The sequence below is a fragment of the Tamandua tetradactyla genome, chromosome 20 (genome assembly GCF_023851605.1).
Source record: "Tamandua tetradactyla isolate mTamTet1 chromosome 20, mTamTet1.pri, whole genome shotgun sequence".
Taxonomy (NCBI): domain Eukaryota; kingdom Metazoa; phylum Chordata; class Mammalia; order Pilosa; family Myrmecophagidae; genus Tamandua; species Tamandua tetradactyla.
The window spans coordinates 18,135,392-18,161,557 of NC_135346.1; the positions used below are offsets into that span (position 1 = coordinate 18,135,392).

General features: G+C 44.1%; 1 protein-coding gene and 1 long non-coding RNA gene across 3 annotated transcripts in view; both read right to left on the reverse strand.

The window, feature by feature from the left end:
* Positions 1 to 2,196: 2,196 nt before the first annotated feature.
* LOC143665020 (uncharacterized) lies at positions 2,197 to 9,494 on the reverse strand. Of its 2 annotated transcripts, XR_013166709.1 has the most exons (5): positions 9,303 to 9,494; positions 8,979 to 9,049; positions 8,463 to 8,577; positions 6,747 to 6,859; positions 2,197 to 4,763 (listed from the first exon to the last, which is right to left on the reverse strand). It is a non-coding gene; the product is annotated as an uncharacterized LOC143665020 (long non-coding RNA). The 2 variants fall into 2 exon arrangements; XR_013166710.1 differs by lacking the exon at positions 8,979 to 9,049 and having other exon boundaries at positions 2,198 to 4,763.
* Positions 9,495 to 19,004: 9,510 nt separating this feature from the next.
* Positions 19,005 to 26,166, reverse strand: part of ETF1 (eukaryotic translation termination factor 1) — a 28,695-nt gene continuing 21,533 nt past the window's right edge. Inside the window, exons 5-11 of the mRNA XM_077138599.1 lie at positions 25,903 to 26,041; positions 25,423 to 25,613; positions 23,810 to 23,939; positions 23,114 to 23,269; positions 22,492 to 22,556; positions 21,557 to 21,704; positions 19,005 to 21,314 (exon numbers count right to left, since the gene is read on the reverse strand). Coding sequence (XP_076994714.1) covers positions 21,232 to 21,314; positions 21,557 to 21,704; positions 22,492 to 22,556; positions 23,114 to 23,269; positions 23,810 to 23,939; positions 25,423 to 25,613; positions 25,903 to 26,041 — 912 coding nt within the window. The 3' untranslated portion in view covers positions 19,005 to 21,231. The remainder of the gene's footprint in view (positions 21,315 to 21,556; positions 21,705 to 22,491; positions 22,557 to 23,113; positions 23,270 to 23,809; positions 23,940 to 25,422; positions 25,614 to 25,902; positions 26,042 to 26,166) is intronic.

Genomic DNA, 26,166 nt, shown 5'->3' on the forward strand with positions numbered 1-26,166 from the left:
AAAACAGAAACTCTGAGTGGTGACTGCCTTCCATCCCACTACAGACACCTCAGAACTGATTTTGTCCCTTTAATTTTGGAATGACTACCCAAAATTGTCTCCTCAGAGCCATCTGTTTTTTTCTCTTCAAAATCAGAGGTTATTTTGGCTAAGGAAACAGTCATCGTCCTTGGAATTTTCTTCTCTGAAGTTATCTTCTACCCAGAAACACTTTTCCTGTCTCCTCCAGGTCAGCTGTAAGGCTTCCTAAGGCATATCTTTAATTTATTCATCCATGGGCCCCAGGTTGCCATCTGCTTAATGGGGGAAAATAATATTTTCCCCTTCTTTAAAAAGATAACACGATTTTTTTCCCTAATTACAAAATATATGTTTACTGTGAAAAGCAGAGCACCATCTTACCTTTTTTGCACCCGTTGAAACATGAAACTCATATGCTGTCGGAGGGAGAATAAAATGATACATGTTTTCCTGAGGGCAATTCAACAGCATGTACCAAGAGCCTTGCAACATTTTCAGGTCCTCTGATCTAGCAATTCTTCCAGGACTACTCTTAATCACAGCATTGTTTGTAATGGAGGAAAATAGGCAACAACATAAATTTCTGATGAGTGATGACAGTAATAAACTGTTACATCAAAGGATAGACTATTAGGCAGTCATTGTAAATCATAATCTGGGTTCTGAAAGAATTATTGACATGAAAAAATTCTCCCCATATAATACCAAGTAATAAAAATGACAAGAAATTTTATATGGCATGATTCTGACTTTATAAAATATACTTACATGTATTTGCACCAAATGCTAATAGTTGTCATTTCTAGGTGGTAGGATTATGGGTATTTTTAATTTTATACTTTTCAGTATTTTCCAAATGAGCAAATATTTTATCATCAAAAGAAAATCATTCTATTTGAGAAATTTTAAAAAGTAAGGCTAGAGAAGCAAGTGAGTATTCTTTTTTAGAATCTGGTGGGCTGGAGGGGTCTCTCGTGAAGTTTGTCTGATGGAGTATTTTCTCCCCTTGCAGAATCTGCCCCCTCAGTACCATGTTGTTAAACATGCTGAAAAATAAAGAAGGTTACACTTTTCCTGGAGATTCAGAACTCGAGGTTCTTTACTGAGTTGATGAGAATTGTGTTGTTTAACGTTCCCCGTAGGTCGATTGCCTGTTAGGGGTTAGCAGGAGAGAAGCACCAGGCAGCTGCTACTGGTTTCTAAATCTGGGGTCTGTAGGCTTTTGAAAAATCAGAAAAGTGTTATTTTATTAGCTCACAAAGCTCCCTCCACTATTTCTTGGAGAACTTGAGATCTTGCCTCCCTGACTGAATTTTCTCTCCATCCTCATTTCCAACATTCAACTCACATATATGAGAAAGGCTCCAAGCCTTTCTCTTAAATTTCTTTCTTCTTCTAGTTGCTGAGTCGGTGCTAGCCCAATGGTCTTGTTGGTTATTCTTGGGATAGCTTTCTCAGATGAGTGATGGGGCCAGCAGCTCCTTGAGGGGCATTCTCAACCTTCTGCTCTGCTGATTATTATCCAATAATCATTTATCAAATGCCTTCTTCATGGTAGGCCGGCCCCGAGCACGGGAAGTCCCCACTTTGGAGCAGCGCAGAATTGGGTGGGTAGGCGGATTTAGAAATAATCACCACACAGCGTGACAGTAACTTGATCTATTAGAGGTGTGTACAGAGCAGAGAGTGACTCATTTTTGTTAAGGTGGAGGAGACGCAGGAGCAGGGTGTACAAGGAAGATGGGAGTTGACGGGAGAAGGACTTGTAGGCAGAAGGAGCAGCCAGTGCAGAGACAGCAAGTGGAACCCAGTGAGTTGATGATGGAATGGCCAGCAAACAAGGGGAGGAGGGGCAAGGAATGTGCTGGAAAGGCAGGTTGGGGCCAGTTTGGAAGGGCCTCGGTGCCAGTCCAAGGGACTGTGCTTTCCTATAGGTGACAGGGACCAATGTGGGGTTAGAAAGAAGGCCGGCAACTCAACTGGGCTGTTTCTGGGGCTTCCTGCCTCCTCAGGAGAGTCCTGGCAGCCGGAGGCCACTTCGGGTTATTGCAGTGATAACAGTAATAGTAACACTGATTCACATTTTCATACTTGTTTTTTTAATTTCAGCTTTCAATAAAGTATGTCACCTAAGCTTGATTATTCTTTTGTTTGTTTTTTTTTTTTTTTTGGTATGGCTCCAGGAATCAATTATTCTATTTTAACCCATTCATTTCCAAATAAATAAGCTATAACTTCCAAATATGCTATTTCATGAGTAGACCAAACCTCATACTTTTTAATCATGGAAAATTTCAAACATTAACAAAAGCAAGGGAAAGCAGTGTAATGAATTTCTCTGTACCTATCAACCAGTTTAACAATTACCAATTCATGGACAGTCTTGTTTCATCTATCCCTCCCCACACACTGAATAACATCCTGAAGCAAATCCCAGACATTATGTAATTTCATCTGTAAATACTTCAGTGTAAATGATTACTCATAAGCATTTTTAAAGTTCCTTTGTTTGAATCAGGACACAAAAAAGAGTAGATATTTTCCTTTGGTTGATATGGCTTTTAAGTCTCTTTCCATCCATAACAGTTCCCCTTGCTATTTATTTATTAAAGAAACCAGGTTATTTGTCCTGAAAATGTTCCCACTTTTTGGAATTTGACGCATCGTGTTGTTGTTGCAGTTGTTTTCCTCCCTGAAGTGTTGTTTAATGAATTTTCTATAAAATGATTGTTATAACTAGAGGCCTGATCAGATTCAGCTTTACTTTTTAGGTGATGCTATGTCTTGCTCACAGTGGCTGGTTACCTTTCTCTTTTTTACTTCTTAGATACTATTTTTTTGAGATATAATTCATATAACACATTTCATCATTTTAATGTGTACAGTTTAGTGGAGTAATTTTAATATATTCACATTGTGTTTTAATTTTTATTGGACAAATTGTGAGTTTACAGAAAATTTATGCATAAAATACAGGATACCTTATTATTAACACCTTGCATTGCTGTGGTACATTTGTTATAATTGGTGAAAGCCCATTTTTTTCCATTAATTTTTTTTTAAATACCAAAAAACACCAAACAAACACAAACATTTGTAACTTTTGATCATTCCGTTCTACATATATAATCAGTAATTCACAATGTCATCACATAGTTGCATATTCATCATCATGATCATTTCTTGGCACATTTGCATCTATTCAGAAAAAGAAATAAAAATTCATACATATCATTATCTCCACCCCTTCCCCTAACCTATCACCAGCAATTCACTCTAAATTTATTTTAACATTTGTTCCCCCTATTATTCATCTTTATTCCGTATGTTTTACTCGTCTGTTGGTAAGGTAGATAAAAGGAGCATCAGACACAAGGTTTTCACAATCACACAGTCACATTGTGAAAGCTCTATCATTATACAATCATCTTTAAGAAACATGGCTACTGGAACACAGCTCCACATTTTCAGGCAGTTCTCCCCAGCTTCTCCACTACATCTCGACTAACAAGGTGATATCTATTTAATGCGTAAGAATAACCTCCAGGATAACCTCTCGACTCTGTTTGGAATCTCTCAGCCATTGACAATTTGTCTCATTTCACTCTTCCCCCTTTTGATCGAGAAGGTTTTCTCAATCCCCTGATGCTGAGTCCCAGCTCATTCTGGGTTTTTCTCAATCCCTTGATGCTGAATCTCAGCTCATTCCAGGATCTTTGTCCCACGTTGCCAGGAAGGTCCACATCCCTGGGAGTCATGTTCCATGTAGACAGGGGGAGGGTGGTGAGTTTGCTTGTTGTGTTGGTTGGAGAGAGAGGCCACATCTGAGCAACAAAAGAGGTTCTCTTGGGGGTATCTCTTAGGCCTAATTTTAAGTAGGCTTGACCTATTCTTTGTGGGGTTAAGTGAAAGCCCATTTTATAACTACACTATTAACTATAGTCCATGGTTTAACTTAGGGGTCACTGTTTGTATAGTATAGTTTTATGGATTTTAACATTTGTATCCTGTTACCATATATACAATATAACATTTCCCCTTTTAACCACATTCGGTGCTGTTAATTATGTTCACAGTTTTGTGCAATCATCACCACTATCTAATTCTAGAACGTTTCTGTCGCCCCCAAAGAAACCCCATGACTGTTAGTAGACACTCCTCGTTCTCTGTTGGTAGCATTTCTCCATCCCCCGGCAGCCACTAATCCATCCTATACATTAGCCTATCCTGGACATTTCATAAAAATGGACTCACACAATATATACCTTCTCTTCCCTGGCTACTTTCACTTAGGATAATGTTTTCAAGGTTTACCCATGTTGAAACACGTATCAGGACTTCATTCTTTTTTATGGCTGAAAAATTTTCCATTGTATGGAAACCTTTAGTTTATCCATTCATCAGTTGTAGGACATTTGGGTTGTTTCTATTTTATTTTGGCCATTATGGATAATGCTGCTATGAACGTTTGCGTACAAGATTTTGCTTGAACATATACTTTCACTCTGTTGGGTGGTTGTCTCTTTTTGGGTGTTAAAATTGACTACACAGTGTGGACAGGCCTCGGTGGCTCAGCAGGCAAGAATGCTCGCCTGCCATGCCAGAGGACCTGGGTTCGATTCCTGGTGCCTGCCCATGTTAAAAAAAAAAAAAAAAATTGACTAGTGGTCGAGTGGGCAATGGTGGCTTGGTGGCAGAGTTCTCGCCTGCCGAGCTGGAGACTTGGGTTCAATTCCCGGTGCCTGCCAATGCAAAATAATAATAATGATAAATAAATAAAAACTGACTAGTGGTATCACTGGTGTTCAGAAGTTCCCCATCAACCTTTCACTGGATGGTTTTAGGAAGCCCTGGTGATTGATGTCCCTTGTCTAGATGTGCATCGCATTAGGGGTTGCGAAATGGTGATTTTATAATTCTTTTATTCCACTAGTATTTATTCACTGGAATTTTTCTATACAGAAGAACTAGGCCTGAATCAAAGTTGTAAAGGAAAGGCAGGATAAATGCTTAATTCTTTCCTTTTGTTTATCAAATAAAGGTATCTTGAACTTTCCTAAATGGAACCCTAGTAGGTTCTGGGTCTCCCATGGTCAAGGCTGTACAGAAAGTAGCAAATAAGGAATTATGATCCTGGAGCCAGAAAAGAGAAATAGAAGTGATTCCAATCTCTACTTGAGGAATTACATGGTATCCACGTTCTGCCCCAGCATACTTCATCAAATTCCTCCTACCTCTCCTTTCTAATCCCCATTCTTTCCCTTCTTTCCTCCTCATTGCTCTTTATTATGTAGATCATTTAGTCTTTCTGCTGAGTCCTTCTTTCTCCCAGGCTCTCTGGCTCTAGGTTACTTTCCGACTCTCCAACCAGTAACCTCCACCTCAGTTCTGATTCTGCATCACAAAGACCCGGGACCTGGGCTGCCAAAAACCAGACAGCTTAGCTGGGGAGTGGGCTTGGATTCTGAGCTGGAAACCTTTTGGTGGATAGGTAAGAGGAGAGAAGGATTATTAAATACACTAAAAAATCTTATTTCCATCACACGTATTATGTGCAATGAACATACAACACACGTGCAAGAAAAAAAATAACTGAAGAAAATGTTTTCAAGAGATGGCAGGGAAGAGGGGAGCCCTGTTCTCACTTTCCAGGTCCTCTTCCCCTCCAGACAGACTGCTGCATCCTCGACTTTCCCTTCAGGGAAAGTGAAGTGGAACCTTCCCTCTGACTCAGGATTTCAAGTGTCTCCCACCCCCTCAGCCCTTCCAGGGCAGGGAAGCTCCGTGGGACACCCCCGAGCTCGGCCCGGGAGCCAGCGGGCCACACGCTTCCAGCGACAGGGGCTCCACCCGTACGCGGTGGCCCGTGGGTCCCCGGGACCGAAAGCGCTGGGCTCTCCTGGGTGCTCCATCCTCGCCTCGGAGAGGCGCCTCCCTGGGTCTTACAGAGAACTTTCTGAGGACTGCTCAGTTTGGGCCATCTTTCTTCTGTTAGGGGAATCTCAAGGGTGAGAAGGCTTCTTGAGACCCCCGCCCACTTTAGGAGCCTGTGGCCAGTTCTAGGACACCCTGCAGCAGGCTCCCCGCGGTCCCTGCCCATCTGCCCAGGCCTGAGACACACTCTGAATTAAACAAAGCGAACGCTGCGGGTCAGGTGGTGAGCGTGAGGGGAACGGAGGTGGGGACAGGTTTTGGGGTCTCAGCCTACCTGCGCAGGGGCCCCAGAAGGATGGAGAAGCAGGACAGAGACCAGGCACGCCAGCTGCAGCGTCTCGTGCAGATCCAAATTCTAACCCTTCGCTCAGCTATTTAAATACTTAGTGATCACAAGGATGTGCCCCATACAGCCGCTACCTCTCCTTTCTAATCCCCTCTCTTTCCCTTCCGGACCTCAGTATCCCCTGTAGTAAATGGGCATCATGGTTCTATCTCATTGGCTTGAGTTGAGGATTAAATGAGACAATGTCAGGGGGGCCACGATGGCTCAGCAGGCAAGGACGCTTACCTGCCATGCCAGAGGACCCGGGTTCGATTCCCGGTGCCTACCCATGTTTTTTAAAAAAAAAAAAAAAAAAAGAGAGAGACAATGTCTGCAGAGAGTCCTGCCCACTTCCGCTAACTGGGAGCCCCCCCACCTCTAAAGCAGGGATAGCAGGAGGACCTGGTGAGGGACTAAATGAGATGATAAATGAAGAGTGGCTGATACGCTGAAAATAAATGCTTACCGATCAACACGAACAGCACCTTTTCTGGTTTAGCTTGAGACAGCAATCTGAGGGTCCCCTCCTCCTCCTCCTGCTTTCTTCCTCACTTCTGCTCCAGCTGCTTGGCTTCTGGTCTTCTTGGACAGAAGAGTCACAGAAAGAAGAGTCACACTCAAAAAAGGGGACAAGGGGAGAAGAGGAGAATTCCAGGGATCTGCTACCTCCTGCGACCTGCCTCTCCTTCCCTCCCAGTGCCGGCCTACTACTGTCCGACCCTCCTGGGCAAAGCTCTGCCCCAGAGTTTATTTTAGAAACGTCCATTATCCCAGAGGATCAGTATTAATCTTTCCCAGCTACAAGCTGAGTGGCAGCTCCAGGTCAAGTGTTTCCTAGCCAAGGAAAGAAAGAAATGGAAGGTTCCTTTTTCCTCCATGTAGCTCTCCCCTTCCTTTTGCAGCAGAGCTGAAAGTGCTCGCTCTGGAGGGACTGAGGGAAGCCAGAACTGGCTCTAATGCGATTTTGCCTAGACGAAGCTGGCAGCTGGGAACCACTTTCCCTCGGATTGCCCTCTGCCGGGGAAACTCCATGACGGAGGCAGGGCAGCTGGCAAAGGGAAGCCTCAGGTTTGAGGCTGCTGCTGTACCACACAGGGCCGCCCAGGGCTGTGGAGACAGAGGCTGATGTCACTGTTTCATTTCTGAGGAGCCCCCAAGAAAAGCAGTGACCTGGGGTCTGAGGAGAAGGATTTCTGTATCAGGAGCACAGAAGCAAATATGAAGGAATGCAGGACGTGGCAGAAAGAGTGCAGAATTTAGAATCTGAAGACCTGGGTCCCAGGCCTGGTGATCTTTGGTCCAGTTGTTTAATATCTTTGCCCAAATTCTATTTTTCTCACTTGCAAGATGAGTGTTCTGATACCTCCTTCCCTGGACTGTGGATAGAGTCAGCGGAAATAATGTACGCAGAACTGGGACATGGAAGATGGTTAACACATATTAGGGGGACTGAGGAGAAAGGAAATCCCTGGATTTTGGAGGCTTGCTTTATGACTGATCAGCTTATTCTGCAGAATTAAGCACCTGGACTCATGCCATTCACTGGGTGCACGGTTTCAGTGAAGATGTGTGCTTATTCCCCATCAGATCTTGAGAGGCTCCCTAAATATTCTGGACCTCAGAACTGGTTTCTCTGGGTAGCTGAGCCTCGACACGCAAGGCTGAAGGATCCTGTCCCTCAGAGATCCGATTGGCATCTTCCTTAAGCCCTCTGCTGCCCTCCATGAACTAGTCCTTCTTTTGTGCTGCCAGCTCCACTTCTACCTTCTGGGGGAGGCCTGAATGACACAGCTACATGTCACTCTGTGATCTGCAGTGGGGAGAAAGAAGCGGAGTTCTTGCTGGAATTGAAAAACATCCTTGAGGGCTGCAACTTTTACAGGGTAGGTTACCATGCCAACGGCAGCCTCCTTGCCCAACAGGGATGAAAGGAAACAAGGCTGTGGGGAAAACGCATCTATTGTGTGTCCACTAACTTGCCTGGAACTCATCAGGGGCTTCTAACTGCAGCTCAGCAGGATGGGGCCGTGACTCAGTGGCAGGACGATTCAGGTTAGACTTAAGTGGGGCTCCAGGAAGGCAAGACTGACGAGCGCAGGGCAAGGCCAACAAGGGAGGGTTGGGAAATGTTTTCGGAGACTGATACCCATCTCTTGTTGAAACGTGTGGGTGTGGTACTGACAGCAGGCGTGGGAGGGGATGGTGTCCTAGATACTAGGTTCAGGCTGTATTGGGAACTTCTGCTTCCTCCAGGTTCTCTATCCTTTTGCCAGACGGTTCAGGAGGTCAGCACTGCTCTGGGGAAGGCAGAGAAAAGAAAACCCCTGTTGGCCTTGCCAAGCCATACCACAGCAAGGACTGCAGATCATTGGGGCCGCAGTTGAACTGAGAAAGGAGAGTACCAGGACCACAGACAGGTAGCAAATCTTGGCAAACAGGGTCAGTGTCCCCCAAGGGGACAGGCCTTCCAGGAAGAATGGCCAAGTACTTAAGCCTTTCATAGCTCCCTTTTCCCCCACTGCCCAATCCCAAAAGTACAGGCAGAGCTGAGGAACTGATGTCTATTAAGTACCTACCACGTGTCAGTCACTCCACACACGCAAGCCATTTCACTGATTTATCATAACAACCTGTGATGCAGGAATTATTATCCCCGTTTTTTCAGATGAGGAAATAGAGGCTCAGAGAGGGTAAGTACCTTTCCCAGAGTCATCCAGCAGCCAAGGGGAGAAGGTGGCATTGGAACTCTCTCTCTCTGAACCCCATGGCCTGGAAGTGAAAATCTTAGACCGTAAGATTACCCTGTTTTTTTCTGGAAAGATCTCTTCCGAAGCCGTTAGCTCCGGTTTAGTCCTTCATCCAGACTTCCCAGGGGCTGGGAGTCGGCTGGGAAGGGCTAAAGGGGCACAGGCAGCCAGCGTCCGGGCAAGCCGCCCCCGCCTGCTACCGCGACGGGGCGGCCACTGCGGGCACGTCCACTGCGGGGCGGCCACTGCGGGCACGTCCACCCCCCGAGGCTCACCGGGCCTCTCTCACGTCGTCCGCACACGCCTCGGACGGGGAAACCGAGGCTCAGAGACCAAAGCGCTTCACCCAAGGTCAGGGGGCGAGCGCGCGGCCGGGCCGTGGCCCCAACTCGGCTCCGCGGGGCGTCGGAGCCCGCCCGGATCGACGTCGCGCCGCGCCCCGGGGTCCCGGCCGCACAGCTGACGGGGAGGGGCGGGGCGGGGAGGCGCGAGCAGGGAGGGGCCCGCGCGGCGGAAGCGGCCTCCGTCCCGGGCGAGCTGCCCGCCCCCCGCCCGCCCCCGCCCGCCCATCGCCATGTACGGCGCTTCCTCCCGAGGCCCCCGAGGCGCCCCCTCCCGGCCCGAGGCCCATACAAGGCGCTTCCTTCCCGGCGCGGCTGGCAGGCGGCCCGGGAGCGGCTGCGGGCGTGGAGCCCGGCCCTCTGGGGTCCGCCCGCGCCCAGGCGCCCGCGGCCAGGGAACCCGCTGCCAAGGAGGGGGCGGCCGGCGGGAGGGGCCCGGGCGGGTGCCCCGGGCTGCAAGCGCGCGGTCTGGCCCCATCGCGGCCCGGCCCGCTGTAGGCACCCTGCCTTCCTCCACCCCGGAGGAAGGTCTCAGCTTCCCGCTGCCCCCCACCGCTTTCGCATTTTGCCCCCCTTTTCTCTCCACCTCCGGACACCGCAGACCCTTGCTGGAAAGCCCTCAGCGGCCCCCAGCCCAGGAGGTCAAGGCCCGACTTCCAAGCTTGGAGCTTCGTCTTCCCGCACCTCCCCTTGCATTTTGCAAATCGGTCCTCAGTGACTTCTAACAACTGCTTCTTACTCTTTTTCTCATCCTCCCTCCTTGCTGTCTCTTGCTCCTCCTCGCCTTTACTCAAGCCTTTACCTCTACCTAGAATGCCTTCTGCACACCGGAACGAACTGTTACTCGTCCTTTAAGACTTGGCTTGGGCGTCTGGCCTTCTGAAAATTACACCTCTCCCCACCCCCACCCAAAGATCAGTTACTCACTCAGCACAGTACTGAACGTCCATTTGTTCTTGGGACTGTGCTTTGATCTTTCTCATTCCGGAAAGGGAAAGAGGGAAAGGACCTTGTTCTCAGGCCTGCTGCCATCCTTTCTCACCTTTGACGAGATCCCTGACTTTAGGTCCAGGCTCCATCATCTCCACTGGCTATAGCTCTCTGTGGTCTGGAGGTTCTTGGGCCCTAGAACCCTTCATTGGGTACTTTAACTCTGTGGGAGAAGTTGGAGGAGCACGAGGGAGCCACAGCTGAGGTAGGTGCCTCTGGGCATGGGAGGCAGAGCTGTGCCCACTGGGTGCCCCCACATCCCAGAACGGAGCCCTTGCTCGGCCTGGCAGCTCTGGTTTATCCACTATTGCGAGAGCCAGCGTGCCCTGACAGGCCCTCCCTACAGGGACTCCGTGCAGTTAAACCTGGCCCAGCCTCATGGTTATTCTGATCTGCCACAGTATGAGCAAAGGTCAGGGAGAGGGACCTGAGCTCAGCAGAGACCAAATGAAAAGGAGTTCCATAACCCCCACCCCCTGGCTCTCTCAGAAACATAACATGTCATCAGAGTCTAGGCTTTATGCTGGAGAGGAGATGAGCAAGCCCCTACGTGGCTGGCTAGCCCAGCCTGTGAGCCCTTGATTGTTCTGCCTTATGTGTGTCAGGGGGAAAAAGGCTTAGAGTTTGGGGCTGAGTGGGGGAATATACCAGGGAAGGGGCTTCCAGTGTTAAGCAGCCTCTGGGTTTGATCCAGAATAAAATCACTTACAGGCTTCTGTCTGCACACGTGCAAACACACACACACCCACACTGTGGATAAGGCCAAAAGATGTGGAGCTTTGTCCGTCACTCTGGGCCTGTGAATTGGGTACATGATGAGGAGATGATCTCCAAGGTCCAGGACTGAAGATTTAGGGGTTAGGTTTTGGAGAAAAGTGGGTTTCAGGGGCTGGGCTATCCACCCAGGCTGTGGGATGCCTCTGGCCTTGTTTTCCCACCCAAAGCTGCAGGCCCCCAGCAGCCTCCTCTTCTGAACTAGAATTGTGGGTAATGTAGTTCACCCGGGCCGAGCTCTCAGTAGTGCTGGTTTCTACTCTCTCTTTCCTGTCCTCTGCAAATCACCACCCGGTCATGCTCCTGGCCACCCGAGGGCAGCTCTGGGTGAGGAGGCGGTGCTTGCTCCTCTCAGGGCTGGGAGATCCCAGGCTGGAAACAGAAAAGCTATTTATAGCAGAGAAGAGGGGAAAGGCCTCTCAGGAGCTGGGCAGCAGAGGCAGCCTCCTCTTCTGCTACAGAATTAGCAGGAGCTCCAAACCTCTGCTGAGTGGGCCCCATATTCTCTTTTGGGTGAGTGTGCTTTGAGCCCCTGAAAGCCCTATGACGTGGTAGGGTTCCCGGGCTGTTCCCTGCCTTGAGTGAGCCTACAAGACTGATACTCCAGAGATCCTGGGGCTGGATTTTGGGCCTCTAGACTGTGAGGCAATTGGAATCTTGGGGATTGTTAAACTAAAGCTTTTTTGCAAAAGGGGCCTATACCCAGTAATATGGCAGTCACCTCGTATTTCCATGTGACTTATAGTTTTCTTGTGCTTAAGGACAGGTACCAACCTTCTCTTGCCCATGGCACCAGCCCAGTCTTCATGCCATAACAAGTGATCTTGATAAAATGAAAACCAACCCCTCCCTACCAAAACTGGGTTGGGTGTCACTTTTGACACCCCAACACCCCACCCCACCCCTGTACCTTGTGCTTTTGCATCTCTGCTTGATTGGATCCCTCACTAGATTGGGGACTTCTTGTTGACATGGATTTTGTCTACTTGTTGGCTACTACATCCCCACTGCCTGGCAAAATAAACAATTGTTGAATTAATGAATATGAATCTGTAATATCTAACACTGTTTTTGGAGTGCTTGACACACTCCATTGTCACATTTCATCAGTGTTTTACAGGTTGGAAAAAAGCTTCAGCCATTAAATACCTTGCAGCAAGGTTTTTCTTAATTGTTAGACCTGGGGTAGGAACCCGTATCGACCTCAGAGCAGCATTTAGACACAGCACGAGGCTGCCTTCGTCCTAATACCCAGTGGGCATGACTGGTCATGTGTTGAAGTGGGGGAGGTGAGGCAGCAGATACACAGGAAGTCCTGTGGCAGCAGCGCTGAGAGCTGGGCAGCAGTGTTTGGGAGCTCCTCGGATGTCACCAAGGACTCCCCTGTCTCTAAATTGTTGCTCAGTCCTCATCTTCTTTGACTAATTCCAGCAGCATTTGACATGCATGTGATCATCTCTTTTCAAAATCCTTTCATTGCCTCCATAGCTTGATGGACAATGCCCTGGTTTTCCTCCCACCTCTCTAGCTGCTTCCTTAGAGCTTCCTATGCTTTTCGCTTCCTCTACTTGGACATTAAGTGCCTCAATGCTTCAAGACTCAGCCCCAGGCTTTCTTCTCAAAGAGAAGGATCTCTTTGAAAAACAAATGGAACATGTCATTTCCCTGCTTAAAACACATCAGTGGCTTCTTAAATTCATCAGAATAAATTCTCGAGTTCTCGGTAAGGTCTCTGAGGCTCAGCCTGGTCTGCTCCTACTGGCCTCTCTTACTTCATCTTCTACCACACTTACCTTCATTCTCAGTGTTGCAGCCACACTGGTCTTCATCACCTACTTCCTCATCTGTGCTGGCCATCCCCCAGCAGAACACATTCTCACTGCCTGGGTTAATCTTCCTTGTTTGCCTAATATCTTCGGCTGTCAGCCCATGTACCAGTGTCTCAGATATTGAGCTCGCTGGGCTCACTGGCCAAGTCAAATTCCCCTGCCACAGACCCTCACGTGTGGCTTTCCCACTTACTTACTTCAATTGGAATTTCACATTTATTGATGTGATTCACTAGCTTTGAAGTCCGTCAGGACAGGGGCTGTCTCTTGCTCATGTGTGTCTTCTAGGGTCTAGCACAGTGCTTGCCTGTTTATTTTATGTAACAAAATAAAACCTTAGCTTATTTAACAAAACACCCTATTTTTAACATGAAGAAACTGAAACAGGAAAGATAAGTCACATGCCCAAGGGCACACAGCCAAGTGGCAAAGTGGGTCTCATTCCCTGGACATCTGACTCTAGTGTCTCTGCCGTTAAGCCCCTGCGCTGTGCTGCCCCTTCTCCTGTTAAGTACTCTTTGAAAGTGAAGAGGAAGTGGAGAAGAGAGAGGAAAGGTGTCTGAGAGACAAAGGGGCTCCTGGTCTCCATCCATAGAAATGCAAAGTTGGAGATTGTGACGGTTAAATTTATGTGGCACGTTGGCAGGATTATGGTGCCCAGTCAAGCAAGCACTGGCCTGTTACTGTGATATTTCATGGATTTAAATCATCAGTATGTTGATGGCATCTATGGCTGATTATGTATACAATCAACCGAGGAGACTGCCTTCACCAATGAGAGAAGAGTCATCCAATCAGTTGAAGGCCTTAAAAGGAGAACTGATGATTTCACCTGTCACAAGGAAGAATTTCAATCTCTACTTCAGCCAGGCAGCTTCTCTGGGGTAATTCATGAAAAACCTTCATGGGAGTTTCCAGCTTTGTGGCTTGCCCTATGCAATTTGGACTTGCCCATCCCCACAGTTACCTGAGCCAAATCCTATTAAAAATTTTTGACATAATATGTTGGTTCTGTTTTCCTGGAGAACCCTAATACAGAAAATAAGAATGAAGAATCACACTTTACCAAAAAAAGATATATGAATGGCCAAGAAGCACATGAAAAGGTGCTCAATATCATTAGTTATCAGGGAAATGAAAATCAAAACCAGAATAATAAAAGAAAGGCTGACAATAACATAATGTTGGCAATGATGTGGAGAAACCAGAACCCGCATACACTGCTGATGGGAATGTAAAATATAAAATGGTACAGCTACTTTGGAAAACAGTTTGGCAGCTTCTTAAAATAGTAAATGTGACTTAGCACATAACCCAGCAATTCTTTTCCCAGGTATCAACCCCTGAGAAACAAAAGCTTATGTTCATGGAAAGACTTGTGAATGGACATAACAGCATTATTCATAATAGCTAAACTATAGAAACTATCCCAAAGTCAATCAAATTGAATGAAAAAACAAAATGTGGTGTGTAAATACAAAGGAATACTACTCAATAATAAAAGGGAATGAACATGCAACATCATGGATCAATCTCGAAAATTCACCTAAATGATGTAAGGTAAGTGAAAGAAATTTGATAGAGAAGCCTACATATTGTTTAATGCCATTAATATGAAATTTCTAGAAAAGCAAAACTATAGAGACAGAGATCAGTGGTTGCCTGGGGCTGAGAGTGGAACAGGAATTGATTGTGAAGGGGCACATACAACCTTTTTGGGTTGATGGACATGATCATGGAGATGTTTGCACAATTGAACAAATTTATTTTTAAAAAATCACCAAACCAACATAAAAGGAAAAGAATTTTAAAAAGAAGAAAAAAATCACCAAACTGTATTTACAATGGTAGAATTTTATAGTTAGTAAATTATACCTCAATAAAGCTGTTAGTAAATAAACCAGAAAAACTGTTACAAGGTAAAAAGAAAAACAAAACAAAAAACAGTGTTCTGAAATCTGAGTGGCTTTCTGGCCTTCAGACCAGGTCTAAACACCACAGTGTGGCCTAGAAGGTCTGTAAGATGGACCTAGCTGCCTCTTCAAGTTCACTTCTCTCCAGCCATTCCCTGCTCACCAGGTAGGGCGGGCACTCCCAGATGAGGTGGGGTCCAGCCTGTACGACCCTTATCCTCGAACACTCTTTACCCTTTATTGTCATTTCTTGCGGTCTCCACTGTTGGACTGTAAGTGCTGGAGGGCAAGGATTGAGCTCTCCTTGTCCACCATTGGGACCTAGCATCTTACACACGTGCCCAGAACACAGGAAATGTCAGTAAATTCTCACTGAATGAAAGAATGAGATTGGGGTTAACTTGAGTCCAATGTAAAGAATTGAGCTGACTGTGGGGCGTGTCTGTAGAAACAGAAGGCTGGAAGAGACTGGGTTTCTGAGGGTCTTTGCTCAGTTCTAGGGAGGGGAGAGCCCTTTGGAATTCCTATCTTTAGAATCTGAGTTTGACAGGGGTGCAAGGGTAGACCTCTAGCCTTGAGCGCAGGAATACAGCTTTATCTGGAGGAACTTCAATTCCTCTTCCTCAGGCAACATTCTTCCTAGCTTTTAACAGAGCTCCCTACTGTTTTTACCCCCTGCCCTTCTGCAGGACCTCCAGTGGTGTCAGTGTCCTGAAATAACTGGTTGCCCATTTAGCTGGTTCATCCTGCCCTCCTAGAGAGCCTAGGCTGGGAATGTAACACAGGGCAGATGTCCCCAGCCATCGTGCCCTGATTTCTCCCTATTCCCAAACCCAGTCCTCTTCCCCCTAGATAGCAGAATCTCTCCATTTTGCCTCTACAAAAAATGGTAAGATCCTTGCCGATTCTACTTGGAGTCTTTCTCTGAAATTTCCACCCTCCTTTCCTGGAAATGGGTTTGCCTCTAGATTTTGGGCGGGAATGGAACACTGAGCAGTAGGAGCAGAGCCCAGGTGATGTATCTCAGCACAGTGGAGAGGGAGGTGAAAGTCTGTGGCAGTGTGAGAAAGCTAGATAGAACTAATTTGAACCCTTAGGGGTAGAGAATCCAGTTCATTTACAAACTAGAGCCAATCCTCATTCACAGGGAAGTGACTTCAAAACAACTTTGGTAACCTCACCTGGATATTGGCCACCTTTCCCCTCCCAGCTATCTTTGGCTTCAGTTCACTCACTTGCTTTCTCTGATCCTTCCTGTTTTCGTCCATAATACAGGGAAGACTAGGTATTCAACAAAGAATAACAAGAGTACCCACGTGAAGAGGATTAAAATTTGGAGTCATAACTTCAGGTGCTCATGTTGGCTCTGCTAAGTTGTTGCAAGTCAGAGGTCACTTGCTCTCTGGAGTTCAGCCTCCTCCTTATCCTTTCAATGAGGGTATTGAAATCAGTAAGGTCTAAGGGCCCTTCAAGTGCTAAAATTATGATTCTCTAAGAAGTGAAAGTATTGGGGGCAACAGAACAGCTGCAGAAGGATATGGTCGTGAACAAGGGACAAGAGTATAATGACACGTCCTTTTTGAGAATGGACTCTAAATTCCCAGGCAGACCTTGATTTTCCCTCACCCTCAGAGTTGCTCTAGCTAAGGCTTGAGAGCCCCTCCCCCCCAAGAAGCCCTTGTTCTTCATACTGCCTCAAACTCACCCAGCCACAGACCAGCCCCAACGCTCATTTAAGCCCTGAAGTGTTTGACAGCAACCTTTCTCCTAGCCCTACTTTGTTCTGTTCCTGCCAGCCTAGTCCCTACAGACTCCCAGGCCTCAGTTCCCAGCCCTCAGCCCCACTGGCTAACCCAGAGTAGGAATTTCTCCTAAACTGCAAATCCTGCATAACTAACTCTTCTATATTCTGATTAAAAATCAAATTTGAATGAAGAATGAAACTACTTTTGTTTACACACTTCTGAACCAGTTGGAACCTAAACACCACCTCTGCATCAGACCATTCTATAATGGGTATTCATGATTAACTTTGAGCTGTTAAAAATAGTTAAATGATGCTTTCAAGTATGCATGTATGCAGAAAACATTTTAAGCATTTATTTATTCATTTATTTTTTTTGGTGCATGATCTGGGAATCAAACCCAGGTCTCCTGCATGGAAGGTGAGTATTCTACCACTGAACAACCTGGGCACCCTCAAGCATTTATGTTTTACAAATTATGAAACATGGCAAATAAGTTTATAGAAACAAGCGTCTAAGAGGTATATAAATGTAATTTTTTTTAGAAAAGCAAAACAAGTAAAACAAATATTCGTTTGCTCTCTCCAATTCTATATGTTAAAGGCAAAGAAAGCTGTCCTAGGCACCTCTTAATGCTTGTTAGAAGTTCTTCCCCCCCGCACCCTGCAAATGTTTTCTACAGCTACTACCCTTAACTCTAGCGCCACCTCGTGGCCACCCCTTGAAGACCAAGGTTGGTAGTGGAGGGATCACCATCTGAGACTCACCTGAGACCTTGCTAAGTACAGGGCACTACTATGCACTTCACGTGCTTTATTGCTTTTAACCCTTACCACAATTCTTATGAACTAAGCATTACAGGGAAGGAAATTTCAGCTCAGAAAAGTTAAGAAATTTGCCATGTCTCACTGGTTTTATATACGCAGGATTTAATTCCAGACTTCAGATTTGGTCACCATCATGCCATCCTGACAGCTTTACAGCTGGAAAAGCTCTTCAGATTCGTGGCTTTCCTTATGCTGCTAGGGAAACTGAAGGATAGGAAGGGATTTACCTGAAGTCACAGCCCCAGCTGATGGCAGAACCAGAACCAGCTATTCTTAAACCCCCTTGTCCTGGGTTCCTCAAGCAATTTCAGGGAAGGATTCCTGGAGATTACCGTAACTGAGAGTCCACCTAGACAGAGTTTAGAGTCGATTTTCAGAGAACAGTGAAGTACAACACCTTATTTCACATGTACTCCTTGGCTGGATAGTTCCTATGTCCCTTGGGGGCGCAGTTCCCATCAGGATGGGAATTGGCAGATGGGAGTCCCAGCTGACACTCACTTGATTTGGCAGCAAGGGAGAAGCTGGCATGACACTTAAATTCCACCTTGGCGCTCAGCCCCAAATCCCTTGTGCCTGTCTGGGAGTGTTCATGGCATGGGAACCAGGGCCAGAGAACAAAAGATGGCAAGTGCTGCAAGCCCAGACAGGCAAGTACTGGAGCCCATGCATTCGGCACCACTGTCCTACTTTCCAACTTCTGACTTAAAGAACAGCACCTAGGATGCATGAGAAGAAAAATTATAACTTCTCCATACGCAGGCACATCTACCCTCCCGAGGAGGTAAATTAGGTTTCAATGGGGCCATCATCTAGAGCAGGTGAGAAAATGTATAGGAACATGTTCAAAAAGCAGCAAAGTGACTCAAGTACCATTACTGGCCAATTTGCCAAAATTGAGTTTTCTCAAATCTGGAGAAATGTGCACTTAATAGGTTTCCTAACCTATCAAATAGAAGCATCTCTAAATGCCCTAATATTTGGGGAAAGTAAATCATTGACCTAAGGGTGGGGCTATTATTCCCCTCCCCAGTACAAGGTATATAGGATCAGGGAGGGTGGGAGGTCAGGGGTCTAGGCAGAAATTAAACCTATGCCCCTGATCTGGACCAGCCTATTACAGGATTTGAAGGCAACCAGATGTAGAGGTAATAAATTTTGGTTTGGCCATTATTAAGCTACTATTTCACTTTCTTTTAATCTTAAATTTCAGAACACGTAAAATTGGGGTACACCATCTACTTCCAGGGGTTGCTGGGTTGTTGAGAATGACACGGGATGACATACTTGAAATGCCTTTAGAAAAAAGTGAATTTCCCTTTGGAATGCATGTGAAATGTGGAAGATACAATTTAGACTGGCCCCTGCAGCTCGAAAACTCCCTCGCGTAACTTCATGTTCTTTGCTTCCTTTCATAGGTAAATGTAGTGAAAGCAAATCTAAGGCTGAAGCATTATGAAACATACTATGATATATATGCCTCAAAGAGCTCACTCACATTGTCTCCACAGCTGAGACCTTTCCAGAAACAGTCCTAAAGAATCTCAAGCACACAAAGTATATTCTTAAATATGGTTTAATACTCTTCTCCATTTCTGTACATCACAACACCAAGATTTCGCTGTGTAGGATCTCTCTGCAGAGGCTATAGAGAATGCAAAGGCTACGTTTTCCACCCCTTCTTATTTATGTGTTTGTATGTGTAAGTGTAATACATATCAGTATATATTGATACACACATCAATATATAATGCAATATATATCACCGAAGAGAACACATTGATTTAAAGAAATACAAAAATTTGGCATCATTTCCAAACTTAAATAGTAAAAATAAAAACTACAAAAGGAGCTGCATACCCTAAATGTATCATGTGAAACAACAAGCATATTCAAAAATGTAAATTTACATCCAATTTCTCTGGTCTTGTCATATCACATTAGACCCATTTACAATGGCAAAACCCTAAGGTACTGCTGTGAAGAGAGCATGTTTGCTTGCTCTTGGGTTTTCTGCAAACAAACAGCAGAGCCCAAAGCAAAAGCCTTTTCCGGTGAAGCCTCCCACGTCGGTAAACACCAAAGAATTGACTCTTCTCACTGGGGTTGAGACATCAGGTTACACATCAACAGTCATTTGGACCTCAGAATACAGTGTGAGAACCAGAAGCTTTACATTTTAAGACATACTCCCTTCATTCAAGTGAAACAGGATTATTGGAACGATAGGCAGGTCTGTAACCTGGGAACAAGGAGCTGGTTCAGACCAATAAAGCTACAAGTGACTGAGTCAAAAGTCAGTGAAGAACAGCAGTCAGGCACTAAAGTGTTAAAAGTACCCAATTTGAAAACCAAATACACCCCACTACCCTACTCTGTGTGGGGGTGATACCAATTGACTTTTTAAACCCTTGGTCCTTCAAAGTCCATTTGGTATACTTTTCCATTGCTACCACTGGGCAAATCCTATACACTTTGAAAACTATCACCATCTCAGGCATGCCATGACCTTGCATATCATCTGAGTTCAAATTCAACTTACAGCCCAGCTGTGAAGCATAAGCTTCAGGTGTTCAGGCCCACTTTTAGATCCAACATGGTTAAGTCCTTGGTGCCAGAAGCCGTGTCCCATCCCTTCCCACCCCTGTCCTTCCCACCCCTACTCCCATAATTTCTCACCAGAGGTGTTGTAAGTCCCATATTTGAAACAGATGCTCCAACCCCACCAGGAGGTTAGCGGCTTATAATTACATGCACAGTAATACATGTCTTGTCTGTCTTTCCTGTGAAAAACCTTGCAGTTCATTTTTTAAGATCAAAACATTCACATAATCTCATGCCATCCAACACAAGGAAAACACGACCACCTCCCTTTTACCATGGATAGACCCAAGCAAAATAAATTTTTCTTCAAAAAAATTTTTTTCACTTCCGCTTAAATTGTATGTTTTATTTCTCACAATTCCAGCAAAAGCACAGAACCCTATCATACCCATCCCAAACTGGTTTCTAGTGGCTACGATTATGGGAACCCTTGTCAAAGCAACTGATGCTGATGGCTCCCAACTGATGGGCACAAATGCGTGTGCAGAACAGATGGAAGAAACAGTGCATTGGCCCAAATCTTCAAGAAGTCAGATGACTTGCAAATGCAATTCATATCCTTGAAACTCACAGTCTGGAGGGAGAGGTGGTGTGAGGGAGTTGACATTGCCTCCTATTAGCTCACCCTTTCAACATTAAACAGAGACCAAGAGAGAATTGGTTCCAATATTTCACCACATATATTTCTTCTTATGCAGTCTAAACTGAGAATGCCATGTAAATGGGTCACTGCGAAATGCAGCAATTTAATTTTTCTCCAATCAAAATAAGAAACAAACCAGTATGATCTCACGTCTATTAATTTTTGAAGGTTTACAGCAGTTAAAGTATTTTTGCTTCTATGTATGAAGGTTAAAAAAATCATTTTTTTCCCCATAAAATACAAGAGCAACCAATTTTACCATCAAGTAAAAGTAAAAACTGGGAATCTTTTTTAAATTAGTCCCAAGTGGCATTTAGGAATTTAGTTGTAGGCTGCTGCGCTGACATCATGACAAACCAAAGTGTAGGGTTGGGTCTAGTTTTGTTTCGGTTTTCTTTTCACTATCCAATGCTCATGGATTAAGTTCTGGAAATGTTCCAATTGTAAGGCAGGGATCTTTTTGGATTCCACCACGGGTATGCTCCTTGGGTTGGATGCTGGAGGGTGAGGCACAGTTTGCCGGACCCAGGTCGACTACCTAGTAGTCATCAAGGTCAAAAAATTCATCGTCTCCTCCTTGGTATTCCATTCCCTGGAAATCTACTCGGTACCGCAAGATACCTGGGGAAACAAACCAAGCTGTAAGTCACCTGTGTGGAGTGGAGAGGATTCACTCTAAGGAAAAACCCAATTTCCTTGCAGAATAATGAGTGCAATGAGAGGATGATAAAAAATAGTCCAAATCAAGGAATCTGCAGTCACGTGCTACCACAGCCTATTGCCTCAGTGGATGGTGAGTTATTTCAGGATACCCTTGGCCAAGGACCCTGGTTTTAAGTTCAGCTTTCTGATTTGCTACTTACCTCCAATTCCACCAAATCCTTTCACAAACTGGGATCCTTCTTGTGACTTATCTGTGACAATTTCCAATGTAGCTCCGAATTTTTTATAGTTGTTAGCAAACCATTCCAGTAGGGGCATGCTCTCAATCAGCTCATGTTCCTGTCCTGTCTATAGGTAACCACGAGATACAAAAACATTAGGATTAAGAGACAGCAAAACTTAACCCCCCTTTAAACGGCCTCTGCAGTCACTATTCTCATTTTCCTTTTCCCACTACATGTGTATGTCTGAGGGTATAGATATGAAACTATGTGTCAATTTTGATTTCTGAAAAGCGATGTAACTATAACACAAACATTTTGACTATTTCAAACAACACTGCTTTCCAGGCTCTGGCCTGAGTGGTGAGATGTCAACACACACTTGGTGGTTTTTCAACTTATCATTTCTGCTGTTCACTCTAGAAGCAGCATTCATTCAACAGTTCATAACAGAAATGCCAGAATTGCTTTTGGAGTAGCCTCATGAAGAACAAAGTCCTCCAGCATGGAATCTGAGGAAGCTATCACTTAAAGGGATCTTAACTGGGAAATCATGCTACAAGGACGCATTCAGAACAAATCTGAAAAAGGTGTTTCACAGGAATAGCTGAAGAAAGCAGTACAGGTTTCACAGCATAGGAGAGACACTATTCAACTAAATGTTTTTCTCTACTATTTCAAAGATGAGAGTATTTACCTGATTGATTAATTACTTAAAAAAAAAATAAAGGCTTGAAGTAACCATGAGTTGGCCCTTCTCTGGGTCGGACCAGTATTTGGAAAATAGGAGCTGGCCACTTCCCATAGTTCCCCCACACAAGTATGAGGTTTGGTTTCCCACAGCTGCCAGTTCTCTAACACATGGATTTATACTTTGTTGAATATATCACTGAACCAAGAAAACAATCACATACCTCTTTGTCTGTGAAATGAGATTTATCCTTCTCTTGTTCCGGAGTTAGATAGAGAATTTTCTCCTCTGTAGTATTAGAGGGAAAAAAATGTGTTAATCTGGCTCTCACACACTAACAGGTTATATAGCCCATAAAATGAAATTGGGGAAAGGGCTCCTGAACTCATTCTATAGACCTTCTTTCATAAAGATGTTAGTCTACCGAGTATGTGCCATATATGCTGTTCCTATCATAAGGAAATATCAAAGACATTCAAGATATAGTACTGGTCCTCGGAAAATTTGACAATCTTATTACAAGATCAAGCAAGCAACTAGAAGGAAAAGTATGAAAGGATCGTATGGTAGTCCGTGAGAGACCCTGGGTCTGTCCTGTAACCACCTGTTGAAGAATGCTTTGAAAACTATTGCTTTTTTATTTCTTTGCTTTGTATATATGTTATACTATACAATAAAAAAATTAAAAACAAAAAATAAACAAAACAAAAAAGTTCAAGCAGAAAAATCTATAGGAGTGGGGGACTTCGGATTGCTCCTGCAATCAGTCTCTCTCCCAAATCCCATCCCAGGCTTTCTGAAAACACAGGTCAACAAATAGCAACCCTACTTTCTAATTCTCATACCTTCTGTGCCTTGGCAATGAAGAACATATCTCATTATATCCAGATTTTCATAGACTATTAGGATCTCTACAGCTCCCATTTCCAAAGCCTTTAGTGTATCTTCAACTCCAAAACAGTACTTGCCCGTGTCCTGGCTGATTTCATCAAAATATCGTCCTGTAGGAAGAGGCCGATATGGACATATATTAGAGTTTCCTTTGTAGATAGAGACTGTCTCACTCAAAATCAGAAAGAGGAAAAAACCTTAAAATTGGCTATGTGCCAAAAGTCAGTGAAAACCATACCACTAGTTGAGGCACACAAACTGACTCTCAAGAGGTAAGAATTGGCCCCAAATGTACTACCATTTGGAGTGGATATACTTAGTTAAATCAGAAACTAGAGTATACAATGGTCATATGAATCTTTAATTCAGGCCTATTTATCACTCTATTATAAAGGATAATTAGTATGGGAAATAAGATTGAGGTTTGGCTTCTATTGCTAGAGGGTAAAAATGGTAGAAATACAAACATTTATTAAAAGAAGAGCTAAATTAAAAATAATAATTACACAGGGGAAGATTTTAATAAATATATTAAATCTTCCTCTTTTACCTTTTCAGTGTTTTGTTTCATATACTCAATCATGAATATGTACATATATACACACAAAACCTCTCATAGAATAAATAAGTTAGCTGCATTTCACTGATACCTATTAATTTCTTCTCTTGAATAAATTTCACGTTGGAGAGAACTTCAGTAGATAACTCAATAGCTTGGTTGAATCCATTTTCACCACCATAGGAGATATCAACTAATTTTAAAACTTTTGATTGCAACCTCTGAGACAAATTAAAAAAAAAAGTATCAGTATCTTCAAAACACTTTTACCAAGACCCACTATCTCTTAATGGCATGCAAAAAGCGCAGCATCACAATGTGGGACCTCATGATCATTGAAGCCGGAGACTGGGATGGAGCCCAATTTACCCAAGAACTTTCCATGAACACCGCCAGTATAAACTTCCCCAAATGACTGTTTATAAAACATTTTATTAGACCTAGTATTTAATACATTAGATACAAACATAAAAAAGTTCCTGGTGAGAGAAAGTAGCAATTACTGGCTCCCGCCAAATAAGGTACAAAAGAGGTTCTTTGGTGAGCTTTCTACTATAAGATTACCTCTTCCATATGAACCTCTGGAAATGAATCATAGGTAAGCCCATGTCTTAAACCACATGATTTTTCTATTAAATGTTTTAGGCTTAACTAATTCTGTCATATTGCTGAGAGGTTTACTGCTTATCTCCAGAAAGTGACAAGACTTAGGAAAAAGAAAGGAAAAACTAGTTTCTAAGATCAGGCTCCACTTTAAAGACAATTATGGTAACCCACTGAACCAAGGATCCTCACAGGGCACAGAAGGATCCCATCTAAAAATGGCTGATTTCAAAAGAGATGCGGCCCAGAAATGCATGGGGATTATCCCTAATAAAAATCTGGAAATCTGTCACCATTTAACCCATTTAACCCAGTTTTAACAGAGAATATATTCTAAGTAAAAAAGATGTTATGTGTTTCAGAAACCTACAACCTCCAGATGGGTTCCTGGACCAGGTAAGTCCTGAAATCTAGAGGGGCTAGCCTTTCCAATACATCAGCTAGTGCCATCTCCCTACCCCATATTACTTACAGCCCTTCCAACATGAGAAAGTTAGAATGGCCATAGTCCAAATACCCCTAAAGAGTGGGAGAAAGATCAAATGATAATGGAGTCATACAGAGAATACAGGGTTTAACAAACAAGTAAGACTGCTGAATCATTATACTGATATTTCTTTTAGTCTTCGGTATTCTTACAGCAGCTAGAAGTAAAAACCTAAAATTGTGGAACTGTAACCCATACTAAACTCTGAAATCTGTTCTACAACTCATTGTTGCAATGCACTTTGAAATTTATTGCTTTTTTGTATATATGTTACTTTTCACAAAAAAGAAAAAAAAAGTCAACTGTGATGATAAAAAATATTTAAATTTCTTCTAGCCTCCAAAGTTCTGGAGCAGCTAGAAAAACATAAGATGATGGTATGGTAGGCCATGACAAACTCTGGGATCTGTCCTGTAACTACTTGATGAAGAGTGCTTTGAAAACTATTGCTTTTTTCTTTCTTTGCTTTGTGTATATGCTATATTATACAATAAGAAGAAGTTAAAATAAAAACAAAGAAAAGAAAAGAAAAGATGTGTGTGTCTCAGTGCCTATATAGGAATGGCCTATCCCACCTACAGACTCACATAATGGAACACATGCTTCTCACTTACCTGATCAAACATATCAGACTGACTTAGTTCAGTTTTAAAGTCAGCTGATCCAGCTAAAACAAGACCAGCCACATTCACTTTGTCCCCAGTAATAAACAGCTGCACAGCAGTCTCAGCTACTTTCCGAACGTAGTTATGTCGTTTTTCCATTCTTAAACGGGCAAAACGCAAGGCAGACTGACCTCCTCTACCTTTGACACAAAAATGCAGTAAGAGAGAAAAGGGAATTATTAAGAAGTACAAGATGCCAATTAAGAAAGATAATCAATCATGTTCTTTCAAGAAAAGTCATTAATCCCTAAATAAGTGCTTAGCATAAAGTGTTACTCATCCTCAGAGATAGCAATTCTGATGTCAAAAGAAAAGTCTATGAGTTATGAGTCATTCCATGATGCTTTTCTCCACATATTCTGGGTTTACTTTCCCCCCATCATACTATTTGTTTCAAACAAGTGAACTCATGTTATCCTCCTATATTACCGTGTTTCTTTGGGAGATCCACAGTGAATTTGTGCAGGACTTCTCTTGTGTTTCCTTGGAGTGTGCCAAAAAGGGCACCACTACCATCTATTACAATGAAGCCAAACTTGCTATCATCTGAAAGTAGTGCTGTAAGAGCCTGAAAAATGAACACATGTACCACATAATTAGCCCCAAAGCACTGCTAAGAGCAAGCAAAATCCAAAAAGACATATACAAGCCCTTTCACCTGCTCATCACAATATAAGTACTACAGCAAAACTA